Below are 17,056 nucleotides of genomic sequence, written 5' to 3'. Positions count from 1 at the left end.
TTGAGACGATCTAAAAATATATGATATGCCCAGAAAATTATACAAACGGAATAAAATAAAAAAAAAATGAAATTTGCGGTAAAAGTTCTAGAAGTTTCCAGAAGAGGTCAATGACCGTTACTGTGGAGACTGTGAATGTTGAAGAATGTTGATTTAGTAGAATGTGAATAATTTAAAAACTATTGAAGATAAATGGATGAAATTTTCAGAAAAAGTCATATTTATTATCTTCTAAGAACTGCCCAAATATTTTTTAAAAATATCCCACCGGAAGAGAGTTATGTCTTGTCGAAAATTAACCGGAAGTGATTCATATCTCATAAACTACTGGGCCAATAACCCCAAAATTTCTGAAGTTGTACTCACTTATTATGTGCGAATCAGATTCCGCTATCACTTCCGGTTGACCCATTCCACAAATCCGGATAATCGAATTAGAATATCCCAAATTTTTAAACTTGCACAGATTCTCACAAAATGGTCTGATTTTTATAAATTTGACATTTTCATGATCCGGAAATGAAACGGAATCCAAAAATGTATAACACTATAGGCAAACAATAAAAAATCCATGAAAAAACATTGGAAAAATGAAGAGCACAAAATTCCACCATTTAACCACATCGGTACAGCGCTGCCGTTCCATAAACTAATGTATCTCCCAACTCTAGTTATATTAATTTTAACATTTTGGTTGTGGTTTACCCACATAAAGTATAGTTTTTAATCACTACAAAGAGAGAGCTAGAATTTCATTCTTCAAAATTAAAAAAATCACTCTTACTCAAAGAAATTTATTTTTAATATGTGCGAATTACATTTTGTTCATTTAATTCTAACTAAAAGCATTTGGATTTTAGTAATTTATAATGTTCACCAGAAGTTAATGTAGAGGAATATTAAAAAAACTTGAAGCAATATTTTTAAATAAGGGTGGTTTTTTTCTTAGTTTTCATTTCTTTTGTATGAAGTAGTTACATTCCAGCATTTTTGTGATGTCTTTACAATGTTAGATAACAGTAAATAATAATTTATATAATTTTTAAATTGCAGAATTTATAACAATATGATTGTGTATTAATACTACATAATATTTGCTTAATTATACTGCTACAGTTTTTAAAATAATTTTTAATTTAAATAGTCTCTGCAACTGCATTTTATAAATCTCAGCCAGTGATAGAATTCATGTGTGAAGTCTTAGATATTAGAGATATTGGAGAACAAAGAAAACCATTAACAGATTCTCAGAGAGTAAAGTTTACTAAAGAAATTAAAGGATTGAAAATTGAAATTACACATTGTGGCAGCATGAAAAGAAAATACAGAGTTTGTAATGTTACAAGACGTCCAGCTCAATTACAGTCGTAAGTGTTTGTTGTTTAGTTTTAAATAGTTTTCCAATTGGATACTTTGTAATTTTATTTTTATCTTTAGATTTCCTCTACAGTTAGAAAATGGACAAACAGTTGAATGTACAGTTTCCAAATATTTCCAAGATAAATATAAAATGAAGCTTAGGTAAAAGTTATCTTAATCTACTTTTCATAATTAACAGTCTATTTCAAAAACATTCATTTTTAGAAGTAACTTTAATTAAAGTATATAAAATGTTTTACTTATAGTGTGTTAAAATTGATAACTTAGAATAAAATGTTTTAAATTGATAAAACTTGATACCATAATGATAAATATACAGTATTATCCACAACTACTTCTTCAGGTCACCAAAAAATGTTTTAGGCTCCTTTGATGTCATTATCAATTTAACATTACAACCTTTAGATACTTCTACACCAGCCATGGACCATATGATCATGTTCATTAATTCTATACTATTGTAAATAAAATTTTAAAAACATGATATATAATATTTAATAGTTGTTTCAATTTTTTGATAAAATATTATGCTTTAAAAACAGTCTAGATTTTTTTTTGGTCTTATCTTGCTAATAAAAATTTAAATTTAGAAAACTTATTAGAAAGAAAAAGAAAAGTATTTGAAAAATATTTTATTTTTGTAGATACCCTCATTTACCTTGTCTTCAAGTAGGTCAAGAACATAAGCATACTTATTTACCTTTAGAAGTAAGTAAAATTTTTATATTGTAATTTTGCTTTGCTTTATTCTGTTAAGAAGCATAAAAACTTCAAAGGCATAAATTTTTATCATTTTGATATTTTTTTAAAATACATTATTTGAACCTCAAAAAAATTATTTGCTGAGATTATTAATTTTAAAATATTTTAACATTGTAATAATTAAATACCAAACAGATTTCTTCCATAAAAATAAAAAAAATTATCTTTTCATTGGAAATGTTGTATGATGTCCAAATGACTTGAACAAATGTCTCCCTATTTATTATCTTTATTAAGATTTAGTAATGATTTTAAATATATACATGTTACCGGCAAAACCCGATTTTACGCCAAACTAGTTTTGCCTAGGCCAAACTAATTTGGCATAAGCGTGTCAGGCAAAACTAGTTTAGAATTATTATTCAAGTATATTAATGGTTAAAATAAAATTAAAAGACAGTCAATTAGATGAACAATATTTATTCAAATATAGTCTACTTAATTATAAAAAACGGGGTTAATGTTACCCTAGATATCGAAGGTGGCAGCTCGTCTCCGATTTCAGCAATCAGAAGACAGGGAACAGTGGGGACGTGCGTTCTAACCTAACCTAACCTATTCTTCTCAATGTCAGATGTGGTAGCTGTATATATGTAATGTGAATATATGTCTCTTTAATCCGAATAAATAAATCCGGTAGACCTTCCTCACAGCTATTGCTGTGAGGAAGTAGACCTTCCTCACAGCTATTGCTGTGAGGAAGGTCTACCGGATTTATTTATTCGGAGGATTAAAGAGAGATATATTCACACTAACCTATTCTAATAAATTACCATAATTATTAAGTAGACTATGTTTGAATAAATATTGTTCATCTAATTGATTGCCTTTTAATTTTATTTTAACCATTAATATACTTGAATAATAATTCTAAACTAGTTTGGCCGGACATGCTTACGCCAAACTAGTTTGGCGTAAAATCGGGTTTTGCCGGTAACATATATATACATTTTATTTAAAATCATAGTGTGTGTTGTGTGTGTGTAGTGATCAGATCATTGAAAACATACACAGGCAGACAAGAAAATGAAAGCATATTGTTTTGAATTTTCAAATCAAAAATCTTGAAGGTCATTTTTTGACCTCCATCTTGGAGGTCAAGATTGCCATACTGTCCCTCTGTTATATGAGACAGGTTTGGAGCCCAGCAGTTGCTGAATGGATAGAACCAGTGAAAAATAATAATTGGTTTCAGGTTTTACCTAACCAGTGGGCTGGCCACTTGGAGTTTTGTGGATTTTCTCTGTCTCTAACAGCTGAGTAGGGATCAATTGCTCATAGAAAATCCTTTCAGAAGACACTCCCATTGGCAGATTGTCCATGTGTTGAATAGACAATTCAACATACATCTTACTGTATCAATCTGATCTAAACAGGTGTGAAAACTGGTTTTATTAGTTGGTGACTATACATATTGAATATTTTTGTCATAGTGTCAATGTATTTTGTCATTTTCTTTTGATTTTTCTCTTAACAAAATAAATTTTGTTTTATGTATTTTTGCATTGGTTTGTTCCATTATATTTTTCAGAAATATTTATGATAGTTAAAAAATTTCTCTTGAATGTTGAAGAAAATAATTCTTAGTAAGGCAATCTTTAATGAAGCGATTTAAGATAATGTATTTTAAGAGGTAATAATTTTAAAGAAGCATCAAAAGTAGATTGGAAAAATATTAATAAGATTTTTCAGATAGTTTCAAAATATTCACCATGTCATTAGGTTTTATATTAAAAGTGATGAACTAAATTAGTTAATATTTGGGTGAAAAGACACCAATGAAATTGTAACATCATCACTTTTTGGATTACATGTTCTCAATAATTAAATTGTGTTGTTGATACATTATTTTCAAAATGGAAGTAACTGAATGTGAAGTTAAATAAGGTTTATAGGAAAGTATATAAATAAATAAAAAATAATAATTTCTTGAAAAAATATATCAAACATTGCAAAGCCCGATATGTATATAGAAACATAATCAAACGATTGCCTTAAATGATCATGCTATAACTCTGCTAATTTAATGATTAATACTAAGTAATTTGCTACTAGAGGTAGATGTTAGGCACCATCTCTTAACTAAATTAAGAATTATAATTTTAATAATTTAATAAATAATTTAGAATCATCTGGAAGAAGAGAACTGACCTGGGGCAGGGCTTGAACCCGCAACCTCTGCCTGCCATGCAGTGTGCTTGTCAGTTGCGCCACCCAGACTCTGAGCTAGCCTTCACTTCCAGATGTATTTAAATTTAGTTATAACTTAAAAAATTAGTTTTTTTATATTTTTTTGTGGAGTGGAAGTAAAGGTTTTAGTTAATTGTGCTAATAAAAAGCACAGCATACAATAAAAAATAAATTTGAAATTAATGTTAAGTAAAATTTTTATAATATATTGAAATTGCAGTATTGGAAATAGCCAATAGATAACACAAAGCTTTTGTTTTGTTAATTAAATCTTAAATACTAAAAAGATGTTTGAGCGAAAATCAAAATCAATCAATTAGTAAAGAATGGGATTGATTTCCATTGTTTGAAATTGGCCCTTTGCAATTTTTGGCTGCTTTGATATTTCATTTAAACATGCTTATTATAAAATATTTTCAATTACTTTTATAATTATCTTTTGATATTTTTCTTTTAGGTTTGTAATATAGTTGCAGGCCAAAGATGTATTAAGAAATTAACAGATATGCAGACTTCAACCATGATTAAGGTACATTTTAGAACATAAAATTTGTTACTAATGTAATATTGTGTTACTAAATTTATTTGTTTAAAAAATTAAATTTTGCAGCTTTTTCAATTTTTTTTAAATGAATGTTTCATTTTTCATGTAAATATGAGATCATATGTGAAATGCCTTTCTTTGTTAAGGCATTTCAGAAAAAAATATGTAGTAACAAATATATTTTGTGGATACTATTTCATTCAAAAATATTTAATGAAAAGATAAGTATTGTTGAAAAATTGAATATGAATTTATTATCATCGGAATGATCGTAAACAAACATAAAGAACAAAATACTAGCCATGTACATTTTTATAAGAAATATATTTTCTACATGTTTTGTCAATGTAGATTTCGGAAGTGGTCAGTATCGACCTCAGGTTGATAAGGCATTTTTGGGGTTGATTGAGGATTGAATGAAGTGTTTATTAAAAATTTTTAGTTATGTTCATGAAAGTTCAGGACATTATAAATTTTTACACTGTAAGTAGCTCTTTCCTAAGAAAATGGTGTGTGCATTAATACTGGCTTACCAGATTTATTTATTATTATTATTATTATTAACTATTATTAGCAGAAAAGAAGAGGGAGTTGATAAAAGATCTGGGAATCCTTCAAGGGGCCAACAGTCAAAAAAGTTGAAGACCGCTGATGTAGACTGTATATTATTTCAATTATATACATTGATGTGTTCACTTTATGCACACTGAAGAAAATTGATAACTGCCAGTATTTTAAGCTTTTAATTCTGTAGCATTTCATTTCTTTCTAAAGTTAGAGATTTGTGAAAATTTTTATTGGATGAAAGTTATTTAACCATAAAAGCATTGAAAATTTATTGCTAAAAAATTTGATAATAAATTCAGTCTTGGAGATATGAAATGAAAATTTCATAAATAGAAGAGATTATAATCAGTTATATTCATAAGCCAAATAGTTTTCTGTAGAATTTAATTTCTGCTTTCCTTACTTTTATCTTATTTGAATGCTTAGGGTAGGGTATATTATACAGTTATCTGTGCTTGCATATACAATTATTTTGTCTTTGCATGTGCATGCTTTTTCAACTGTTTATATCATATGCTAATCACTGATAGTTTTGTAATTTTGAATAAGAATAGTTGCTGCTTGGCTTTAGGCAATACTGTTTTGTAGTAAAATAACAAAAATATTGTTCTTTAAGCAGCCACTTAAGATTACCAGGTATACTGGTTAATAATACAGATTTTGTTCAATAGATGGCATTACAGATATGTTGATATATATCCAATTTGATATATACACCATTTTGTTGAATTGGCAACAAGCTTTAAAACTTTATACATCAAATTTTCTGAAGCTGTTAACATCATAGATATTTTTACATTTAAATATGTCAAGTTTTGTTCCAAAAAAAGAGCATTTGCAGGAAGTTTTAATTTATTACTATATTTTTAAGAAAAGTGCTGCTGAAAGTTATTGTATACTTCGGGAAGCTTATGGTAAACATGCCCCATTTCAAGATACTTGTGAACATTGTTTAAAAATTTTAAACGTGATGATTTCGATGTAAAAGGCAAAGAACGTCCAGGTCAACTGAAAAAGTTTGATGACCAACAGTTACAAGCATTATTGGATAAAGACGTGCATCAAACTCGAAAACAACTTGCAGAAAGATTAAACGTTGCTCAGCAAACAATTTCCAATTATTCACAAGCAATTAAAAAGATTTTAAAAGAAGGAAAATGGGTGCCACGTCAACTGAACAAAAGACAAATGGAAAAACTGAAAAGTCACCAGTAAAATGTTTCTTCAACGGCATGAAAGAATGTTTTTTTTGCATTAAATTGTGACTGGCGATGACAAGTGGATTTATTTTGAGAATCCTAAATGCACAAAATCTTGGGTTGATCCAGATCAACCATCAACATTGATTGTAAGGCTAAATGGTTTTGGAAAGAAGACAATGCTTTGTGTTTGGTGGGATCAGGAAGGTATGGTGTATTATGAGATTCTAAAACTAGGTGAAACCATTAATACTGATCATTATTGACAACAAATAATTTGAACCACACTTTGATTGTAAAACAGCCAGAATGTGCCAGAAAACATAGTAATTTTGCTGTATAACATATTATCACACACTTGAAAACCAGTTAAAGACACATTAAAAGATCTTGCCTGGAATGTTAACTCATCTGCTGTACTCACCAGACCTTGCCCTTTCTGATTTCCACTTGTTTCAATCAATGACACATGTACTTTCTGAGTAGCACTTCAAAACGTACAAAGAAGTGGAAAAATGGGTCTCTGAATGGTTTGCCTCAAAACAAAAAAGTTCTATTGAGAGTGTATCCACAAATTTCCTGAAAGATGGGAGAAATGTGTAGCTAATGATGGACATAGCTTTGAATAAAGCACTTTTGATGTTTCTTTTGAAATGATCATGTTTTCTTTGATTAAAAAATTTGCATTATTAACTGGTACAACTACTCTGATATCAGCATCAGACTGTGCAATTCAAATTTATGAAACAACTAGCATTTAGTGTATAATAACTGGTCATATATATATTAAAAATGACTAATGTTCATATTATTTTATTTGAACTAATTTTGAATTTTGTAATTTCATACAATACATTAAGAAAAAGTATTGATTTTGTTAAATAACTTTCAAAAAATCTGTTCTTATTATAAAGTTGTTTATTAAATAATTACAACTTACTCGTGCCTGTGACTGGTGTGAAAACAATTCAAAACTAACAAACGTTTTCTGGACGCCTTCCGTGTCCTGAAGAAGGACACGGAAGGCGTCCAGAAAACGTTTGTTAGTTTTGAATTGTTTTCACACCAGTCACAGGCACGAGTAAGTTGTAATTATTTAATACATACCCCGGTGTCTATGAAGAAGAAAAGTTGTTTACTTATAACATTGTATTAGTGCTTATGTAATTTAAAATAACACAAGTTAACTATATAATTAAAGTGAATATTTCCATTACTCTTACAAAATGCCATAGTCACAACATTATTTTTCACATAAGAAAGCAAACAAACACCAGAATTAGTTAAACCAAAGTGTAAATTACTTTCACAACCCCCAAAAAATAATCCTATTTCTAATAATGATTTTATTATTCATGTCAAAAAAAGTAAAAATCAAAGTTATAAATGTTCCATTTTGAGTATTTAGATTTTCTTCTCCTAGTAAGCAAAGATTGGTTCAACCTCTAATTGAAGAGTAATTCAAACATCTGGTTTTAGCAGAACATTCTACTGTATTCAGAAAATAGGGATTAAAGTTTAAGGAAACCCATCCCTTTAAATGGATGCAGTCCCATGCAAACATGATGACATTGGAGATGCATACAGTGATGACAGATTTGGCTACTTTGCACCAAATTTTGTTCCGTTTTTACTCTTTTGGCTCCAAAAAATATTTTCTACTTTTTCAAACAATTTTCAACAGAAAAAAAATCAGATATTTTTTTTAGCTTTGTTTTATTTAATCACTCTAAAATACTGCTCCACACTTAAACAGCAAATATCATCTCCTCCTCATTATGTTTGATTAGAAAATCATTTAGAACATTGATTTGTTTTTGAAAAGAAATTTAATTGTATTTAACTTTAAATGATGATATTTTGAATTCATTTATTAAATAGAGATTTTGATTGTCTATCAATCCTTATGAATTTTTGATAAAGCAAGCTAACTACTGTTTCCCTAGTAATTCGTATTAACATGAGTTGACTATTATACATAATATAAAGTTTTTATTTATATACAGTATTTCTAAATATATTTTAAAAAATAACTTTTTATCATACTTTTAAAAATAATTACAGGCAACTGCTCGTTCAGCACCTGATAGAGAGAGAGAAATAAATAATTTGGTAAGTAATTAAAGCATATTTCAATGTAATACAAATTTTGATGATAGATTTAATGTTATATAATTTGTATAATAATGTGCCAAATGTGTTTTTATAAAAACAGTTAAATTTTATTTTTTTAGTTTTGCCTAGTGACATTGCCTGCAAATAATAAGGAAATAAATAAAGAAATAAATATTGTAACATTTTATATTAGATTTAAACTACCAAATTTTAGTATTAAGAAATTAATTGATTATTTTTTGATATCATATATATGTTACCGGCAAAACTCGATTTTACGCCAAACTAGTTTTGCCTAGACCAAACTAGTTTGGCGTAAGCGTGTCAGGCCAAACTAGTTTAGAATTATTATTCAAGTATATTAATGGTTAAATATATTAATAGTTAAAATAAAATTAAAAGGCAATCAATTAGATGAACAATATTTATTCATAGTCTACTTAATTATAAAAAACAGGTTGATGTTACCCTAGATATCGAAGGTGGCGGCTTGTCTCTGATTTCAGCAATCAGAAGACAGGAAACAGTGGGGATGCACGTTTTAACCTAACCTAACCTATTCTAATAAATTACCATAATTATTAGCAACCAAATTTTTAGTATAGGTTAGAATGTGCGTCCCCACTGTTTCCTGTCTTGTGATCGCTGGAATCGGAGACGAGCCACCATCTTCGATACCTAGAGTAAAATTAACCAAAAACAGTATTGATTAGAAGTGACACAACACTTGTACAAAACTATAAAATAAAAATAAGCTAATCAGTACTTATCAATTTGTATTTTTTTATTAAGCCATGCACTTTTAAAAGTAATTAACTTTTGAAAATATTTTCAAAAATTCAAACAAAATAATAAAAATAACTTTTAAAATCAAACTAAAATTAAAAATAAACTTATTTGTGTTTTATGATGAAATTAAATTAACCATTAATATATTTAACCATTAATATACTTGAATAATAATTTTAAACTAGTTTGGCCTGACAAGCCTACGCCAAACTAGTTTGGCCTAGGCAAAACTAATTTGGCATAAAATCGGGTTTTGCCAGTAACATATATACAGTGAAACCTTCATTAACATACACTCCTGAATAGCAGACACCTCTACTTAATGGACATTTTTACAATCCTCAGACCTTTCAAATAGGACATATTATATTTACCTAAATAGCTGACACTCCAAATCTATTATATTTATCTCTAAATAATGGATGCTGTTGTTCATAACCAACATTATGAAAACACAATGTCCTGAGTTCAATGTTCTGACAGAATTAATTACATATGAAATATTTTAAAACAAAATCAAAGAATTGGTTCAAATACTCTTTCAGATGATGAGTTTTGACTGTACACACTGAATAAAGACTGGCTGAAAAGAGGAATAGGGGAGTAGGGCTGTTTGTAAAAAGCTGAATAATATTCTTTATCTGTTAGAGAAGACTAATTTGGTTAAGTTGTCAATTACCACTTATCATCACACACATTAATGTTAATTTACTAAGCCTAAACTTTGGCTTTTTTTAGTAACTTCAATCACACAGGGATACATTAATTGATTATGTGGGCTTTATTATTATATTCAGAAATGCACTTTGGCTTCTATTAACCTCTCTTCAGTTCTTTTTTAGAGATCTTATTAAAACAAATATCAATATTAAATTACTTCACACACACAGTTTACCGAAATTATTTACAAAAATTTTTACTTACAGTATTTGATTATTTAATACCAATCTGTGTTAAACTTGACAATTAAACTTGATATATTAAAAAACGTTTATAAAATGAATAATAAATAAAATAGCTAAATCAAATAATGTTAAGAAAAATTAAAGAACATAAAATTGCCTATACCTGTACATTGATAAAAGTATAATTTTTTTTTTTTACAAATTTGAACCATGTCTTCCTGTTTCTTTATTTCTTCAGTGCGATGAAGTGCATTAATTAGACACAAGGTGGTTTTTTCATTCTTTCTTTATTCGTTGGTCAATATGCATTTTGGGTCTGGTACCCTTCTTCAGCCAACTTTTTATTCTGTTGTTTATAGTTTCAAATATATCAGTTAATTTGTATAATATTAAAACATATTTTCTTAAAAAGGGGGACCATTTTCTTGGCCTCCACTTTTACCAGACTTAACTCCATTAGATTTTTTTTTATGGGGACATGTGAAAACAATAGTGTATGCAACCAAACCTTGATCGTTAGAAGATTTGAAAGCTAAAATAACTAATGTGATTTCAGGCATTACTGTAAATCAATTGGCAAATGTTTTTAGAGAACTACAAAATCATATTACCCTTTGTATTACTAATGATGGTGGACATGTGGAATATTAATAAAATACAATAAAACAATAAAAAAAAAAATATAGATTTTCTTATTTCCAATACACTCTACATAATTTCTCTATCACAAATACTAAATACTAATAAAGTTATAAATTTTTAAAATTGCACATGGACTTTATGGACACTCTGTACATATACTATAGACACACACGTGCGTGTGTATGTTTTTTTCTACTATATTTAACAATAAGTATATTATACTATCATTTATTATTTGACATATCAACTTCTACTTTAAGAACTTTTAAATAATTGTTTTTACTTAGAGAATAATGAAATTAATTTGTTTTTGTTGTGTTATAGATTAGAAGAGCTGATTTTAATAATGATCCTTATGTTAGAGAATTTGGACTGTCCATTAGTAATACAATGATGGAAGTTCGAGGGCGTGTTTTACCACCTCCAAAACTCCAATATGGTGGACGGGTAATTATGCTATATATTTGTTTTATTTAAAATAGAAAAGAAGCATTTCTCTGTGACAAGTCTATTTTATTAAAGAGTTGGATTCTTTCTGTAGAATAATCAAACAGTTAAGTAGGTGTTATTTATCAATTACTTCTGTAAAAAATAATATAGTAAAATCTGTCTAAGATGAAACTAAAATTAAATGGAAACCTGCCTAAACAGAAAAAATTCTTTGAAACAGAGTGATTTTCTGTGTTAACATAACACAGAAAATCACTCTGTTTCAAATAACTTTTTCTGTACATGGACTTTATGCAATTTTCTGTACATGGACTGTGCAATTTTTTACTGTAAGCCAGAACTTATCCCATGTAGGTTTTTGATATAAAGAACACGACATAACCACTAAACAGAAACATAGGTCTCTACTACAAAAATTGGTAATATCAGTCTGAGAGACCTTGTATTTTTGTAGATTTCATGTTTTGCATATTTGTTACTATACAAGAGTTTATTAATATTTTTGGACAATATAAAAAAAAAAAAATACTAAAATCTGTTCAAAATGGAAACCTACCAAAACATAAAATATAATTTGGTACTGTGCAATTCCAGTTTATACAAATTTTACTGTATCAGGAGAATAATTATATGACAGCTTCTAGTCAGTGGAGTTTAATATTATATCTTTAGAATTATTTCATTTTGTTCCTCCTCATGTTTCTTCATTTAAAATGTAATTGTTAACAAATTTTACAAAATTATCTAATAATTGAATTTGTTAGCAATGAATTCAGTATTAATGAGTTCTGCTAATGAATTCAATACAGTAGACCCCCCTATAACATGGTAGATACGTTCGTATTATATGAATTCCGTGTTGTACGAGTTACTTAAATACATGAGCCAATCACAGCCTGGCATGTGTGCAGTTTAGGGGCTACAGCTGTTTGAAAGGTTTTCTTCCATAAAATTAATCGATTCTAGACTAATTTGACTCAACATTTCCAAATCACATATAATTTTTGGGAATAATCCATATAAACTATGTTATAAACAAAAAATTGTAGGATTACTTACTGAGTGTGCACTGTTTGATGACGCCATTGCTTAAGCTTGTTTTCGTTGCAGAGAGGTTCATCGAATGGCAGGCGTGTGTTTCCTGATAAGTTATTTTTATGCGAAAAATTCACTGAACTTTGGAGACATCATTAATATAAATATAATTTTTATAGCCATTAAATAATAATAATTGGTTTTTAGTAGGTCTGCTGCTCATTTAAACTCAACGGTTTGTACAGTGTCCGCTATTGGTCCAGATTTGACCAATCCTGTCGTGACATGAGTTGGCGATGATGTTTTACCGTGTTATACGAGTCTCTTTTAGCGTGTTATACAAACACGATTGCAATTTTTTCGCCATGTTATACAAATCTGTGTTATATGAACCTGTGTTATAGGGATGTCTACTGTATTTCAATAAGAATAATTCAAATATTACATGATTATTTCTATCAGATATTTTCTACTGGACTTTTAAGTTGCATAATAAATTTTAGACTAATAGTTTCTAATAAACTGTTAAGTTTATTTTGAAAAATTTTTATTATAAAAAATATTTTTCACAAGTTTCTGATATTAGAAATGAAATTTAGAGACTAAGTTTTTGGTTATATTTTGTAATTTAATAACTCATTAGAATCTAGAATTTAGAGTAACTGTAGTAAACAATCATGATGCTTATATTTTAGCACTTGTTTAAATGTATATTTTAACTTGAATAAAGCAGTTTTGGTTAGTCTTTGTGGTGGCAATTATAAATTTTCAAAAGAATGTTGTCTGTTCAATTTTTTATTACTTAGTAATCATATATTAACAACAAAAATTTAAAAATTTTTCAATATATTATAATTCGTATTAGTTTTTTTACTAAACTGTTAACATCATTTCATGTTCTGTACTGCACAAGAGTAAGTCAAAACAAATTGAGACTGACCTTTTTAATTCTCACATGATCATTCTGAGCCATAGCAATTGTGGCTTTTTGAAGTATTCCCCATGGAATTAAATGCACTTATGTCATCATTTCTGCCAGTTCTTAAAGATGTAACAAAATATGACCTACTTGAATCGGTAACCGGTGCGTAGAAAGTTTAATGTTCCAAAACAAACGTTTTCTTAACCTCTTCTATATATAACCTGGTGTGCGGTTTCTGATTTATAATTCTTAAAGATGTGTAGTAGCTCATCTTTTGAGATGTTATTTTAAACTTTCCTCCAATTCTTTGACCAATGTTGTTGTGGGCTTCAGTGCTGGAAAATTGTAAGAAGTTACAGGATGCCAAATCTGGGCTATACAGTGGACTTAAATCACGGGAAACATTTTTCTTGACCTAAAACTTAGTCACCACATTAACAACATGTAGGTGTACAGTACGTTCTCAAAGCTTAGCTGTTTACCATTGGCACGAAATTAGGACATTTTCTGTGGATGTGATCCAATAATATGTGAAGAAGTAAGGTACTGCTATCTGATAACTGTTGTAGCAGCAGCAGATCGTGTTGGTATACTATTTCTTGTAATAAAGATGGTGGTGATCATTATCTTACAAGCTAACAGAGCAGCTCTTGCCTTCTTTGGAGTGGAGATAATAGTGATTTCTATACTGTGCTAGCTTGTTTGCTATTGGGATTTTAGTTATGTAGTCAAGTTTCATCACCTGTGACAAATGATTACAGAAATGTGTTACCCAGCTCAATCACTAAATATTGCAACTTGTGGTAGACTTCAACCATTTACTCTATGTATTCTAGTGTCTTATGGAAGTATCATATTTCTGTGCAATGTTTTGGACAGATGCATTAATAATTGTTCTTTACAGTTACATACATCCGAAATTTGTTAGAGCTCTACTTTCAACAAGAAAAACAGTCTCAGCTTGTTTTGACTTGACCTTGTAAAATTCAATTATTAGTTGTTATATTAATTATTAATTAATTAAAAAGTACTGTACATATATACAATGCTTGTTTTAATTATAGATTTATAAAATAAAACTATTTTATTAATTATTTTTTAATAATTTTATATTTAGACTAAACAACAAGCCATTCCAAATCAAGGTGTATGGGATATGAGAGGAAAACAGTTTCATACTGGGGTAGAAATTAGAATGTGGGCTATTGCTTGTTTTGCACCACAGCGAACCTGTCGTGAAGACGCTCTGAGGTAAGTTGAAATAATAAATGTTGAACTTAAGCCTAATAAACTGGCTTATTTTCAAACTCTAAAAAAAATGATTAAACTAATGAATTTGGCTAAAAGATAAACAGTTACACCACCACCTTTTTGCTAAGATTAATACAGTAGAATCCTGATTATCCAAGATTCTGTATTGTGTGAGGTAAATTTGTGAGTGAATATTTTTTTTAATACTGTAATTCATAAAAGAAAGTTTAACTCTTAGCAGACTGGGGTACCAATCTGTCATACGTTTTCCTGTTAACAATGCAGCCCAGGGTACCGATTCGTAGTTACCCTGTTAAAAATCGATTTTTATAAAATTTATCGGCAACAGATGTCAGCACTTGATGGCAATGTGTTGTCTATCATCTGTTTCACATATTTGTGTCCAGGTGGTGTTTTGTTGACTTAGAAAACTTTAATTAAGGCTTTTTTTTCTTAATATACTTTTACCTGATAATTTTTTATTTCATTTTTCGCATATTCATGCATTAATATTACTATAATAAGTTCATTCTATAATAAGTCAGCATGTTATAAATATTTAAGTTGTGACCTTCAGTTCCAATATTTTATATATAAATATTTTTTTTATTTTAATCTAAAATATCAGCAAATGTTACATGTATTACTACTGGTGATAATATATTTATTAGGGAAATTTATGTTTTTGTTTGATATCAAGTGAATAAAGTACATGGTGTTTTTTTTTTAACTGACTGTACTCAGAGACATCTGTAGAACAATCTAACAGCCAGTCAGTCAGTCAAAATAATCTTTATTGTCTGGCACCACTGAGCACAGCCAGGCAGAAGTACAGAAAAATACATAGTAGATACATGCTGTAAGTCATACAAGGGATACAATAATAAAATGGCAGAGAAAAGGGAAAGTAAAATAGAATAAATGAGTAAAATAAATAGAATAAATGAATTGAAATAAATGGAAATAAGAATAAAAATTAAATAAATGATAAGAAAAAAATAAAAAAATAAAAATAGAAGTACACTATAACTAAAATAACATAATTGTACATCAAAGTCAAAATGTTGTAATAGCAGAGCAAGGCGTGTATATACATTGGCATCAAGGCTAAAGTGAATCAGATCACAAGAGAGCAGGTTAACGGATCCCACATCTAATAGAGTAGAGTGAAACAAAGTCCTTTAGCAAGTTAAAGTTGCTGTTGCTTTGTAAGAAAAAAATCAGGCTTTACTGGCCAGTCTATATTGTTCATATTGGCATGCTGCATACACTGATGCCTGATATCATCCAGCATAGGACAGTTGTATAAATAGTGCATGACACCGTCCAGCACCCCACAGAGCTGACAGCAGTCAGAATTAGAGTGATGAAACATTTTCCAGTAAATAGAAAAGCGCCCGTGTTCCGTCAAAAATTGGGCTAAATCATGTGTGGGTTGAATCCATTTGCTGTGAACACGTTCCTTGACCTTTGGGATAAAACGTTTTGTTATGTGTTGTTCTGGGATCTTGTCCCAATCCAGTTGCCAGGTCTCCAAGGCATTTCCCAGATAAGGTATTTAAGTCGACTTAGGAATGAGATTGTAGGCAGGAGGGGTATCAGGATTAGGCGTAACGTTTCGCGCCAGAAAGTCAGCCTGTTCATTACCCAGAATGCCGCTGTGTCCTTTGATCCAATTGATGGCATACTTGTTAGAAGACAAAGAAGTTGCAGCGAAGATGTTGTTTGCAATAGGGTGAGTATTATCTTTATTCCCCAAAACAGCAACAGTCACAGCACTGTCTGTGAAGATGTTCATTAGTTTTTTCACAAAGTTAGTGTTGCACCAGTTGATTGCCATCAATACAGCAAAGATCTCAGCTTGGAAGACAGAGCATTCTGGGTGTAGAGCAAAGGAATCATTGTAGACCTCTTCACCAGCCTGAAAGATCACAAAGGCACTTGCCATGCCATCCGTTGATTTGGATCCATCTGTAAAAGCTTCAATCTCTGTTGAGGTAACACAAGGAGAGAGTCCCTTCCTTAAAGCAGGATGTGGGAGTATAGATACAATCTAACAGCCAGACTGTTGCCAAATTTGGGAGAGTGACTAAGGACGACATGGGAAAGAGATTCTGCGAAGAAAAAAGTAGTACCCAAATTCGCCAGTAGGGGGTGGATTTGGCGCTGTTGTAGCAAAACAGCTAAAAATTTGTTGAAGGTTCACAGGGGACCGTTCCTGGTAGTAGCAGTGCCTGGGGAGTGGCACGACAATTGGAAACGACGCCTTCGACGGTATGGCAAGTTCTGCGAAAAGTTCTCAAGT

The 17,056-nt window shown here is 29.6% G+C and overlaps 1 protein-coding gene across 1 annotated transcript in view; it reads left to right on the top strand.

The window, feature by feature from the left end:
- The window catches only part of LOC136988274 (protein argonaute-2-like), a 91,443-nt gene that overhangs the window by 39,753 nt on the left and 34,634 nt on the right, over positions 1-17,056 (top strand). The window contains exons 6-12 of the mRNA XM_067286134.1: positions 1,145-1,367; positions 1,438-1,521; positions 2,025-2,088; positions 4,790-4,861; positions 8,707-8,754; positions 11,418-11,540; positions 14,618-14,751. Coding sequence (XP_067142235.1) covers positions 1,145-1,367; positions 1,438-1,521; positions 2,025-2,088; positions 4,790-4,861; positions 8,707-8,754; positions 11,418-11,540; positions 14,618-14,751 — 748 coding nt within the window. The remainder of the gene's footprint in view (positions 1-1,144; positions 1,368-1,437; positions 1,522-2,024; positions 2,089-4,789; positions 4,862-8,706; positions 8,755-11,417; positions 11,541-14,617; positions 14,752-17,056) is intronic.

Source organism: Centruroides vittatus, unplaced genomic scaffold (assembly GCF_030686945.1).
Source record: "Centruroides vittatus isolate TY-2023 unplaced genomic scaffold, ASM3068694v2 scaffold_324, whole genome shotgun sequence".
In the NCBI taxonomy this organism is placed as follows: domain Eukaryota; kingdom Metazoa; phylum Arthropoda; class Arachnida; order Scorpiones; family Buthidae; genus Centruroides; species Centruroides vittatus.
This window is presented reverse-complemented; position numbering and strand designations above follow the sequence as displayed.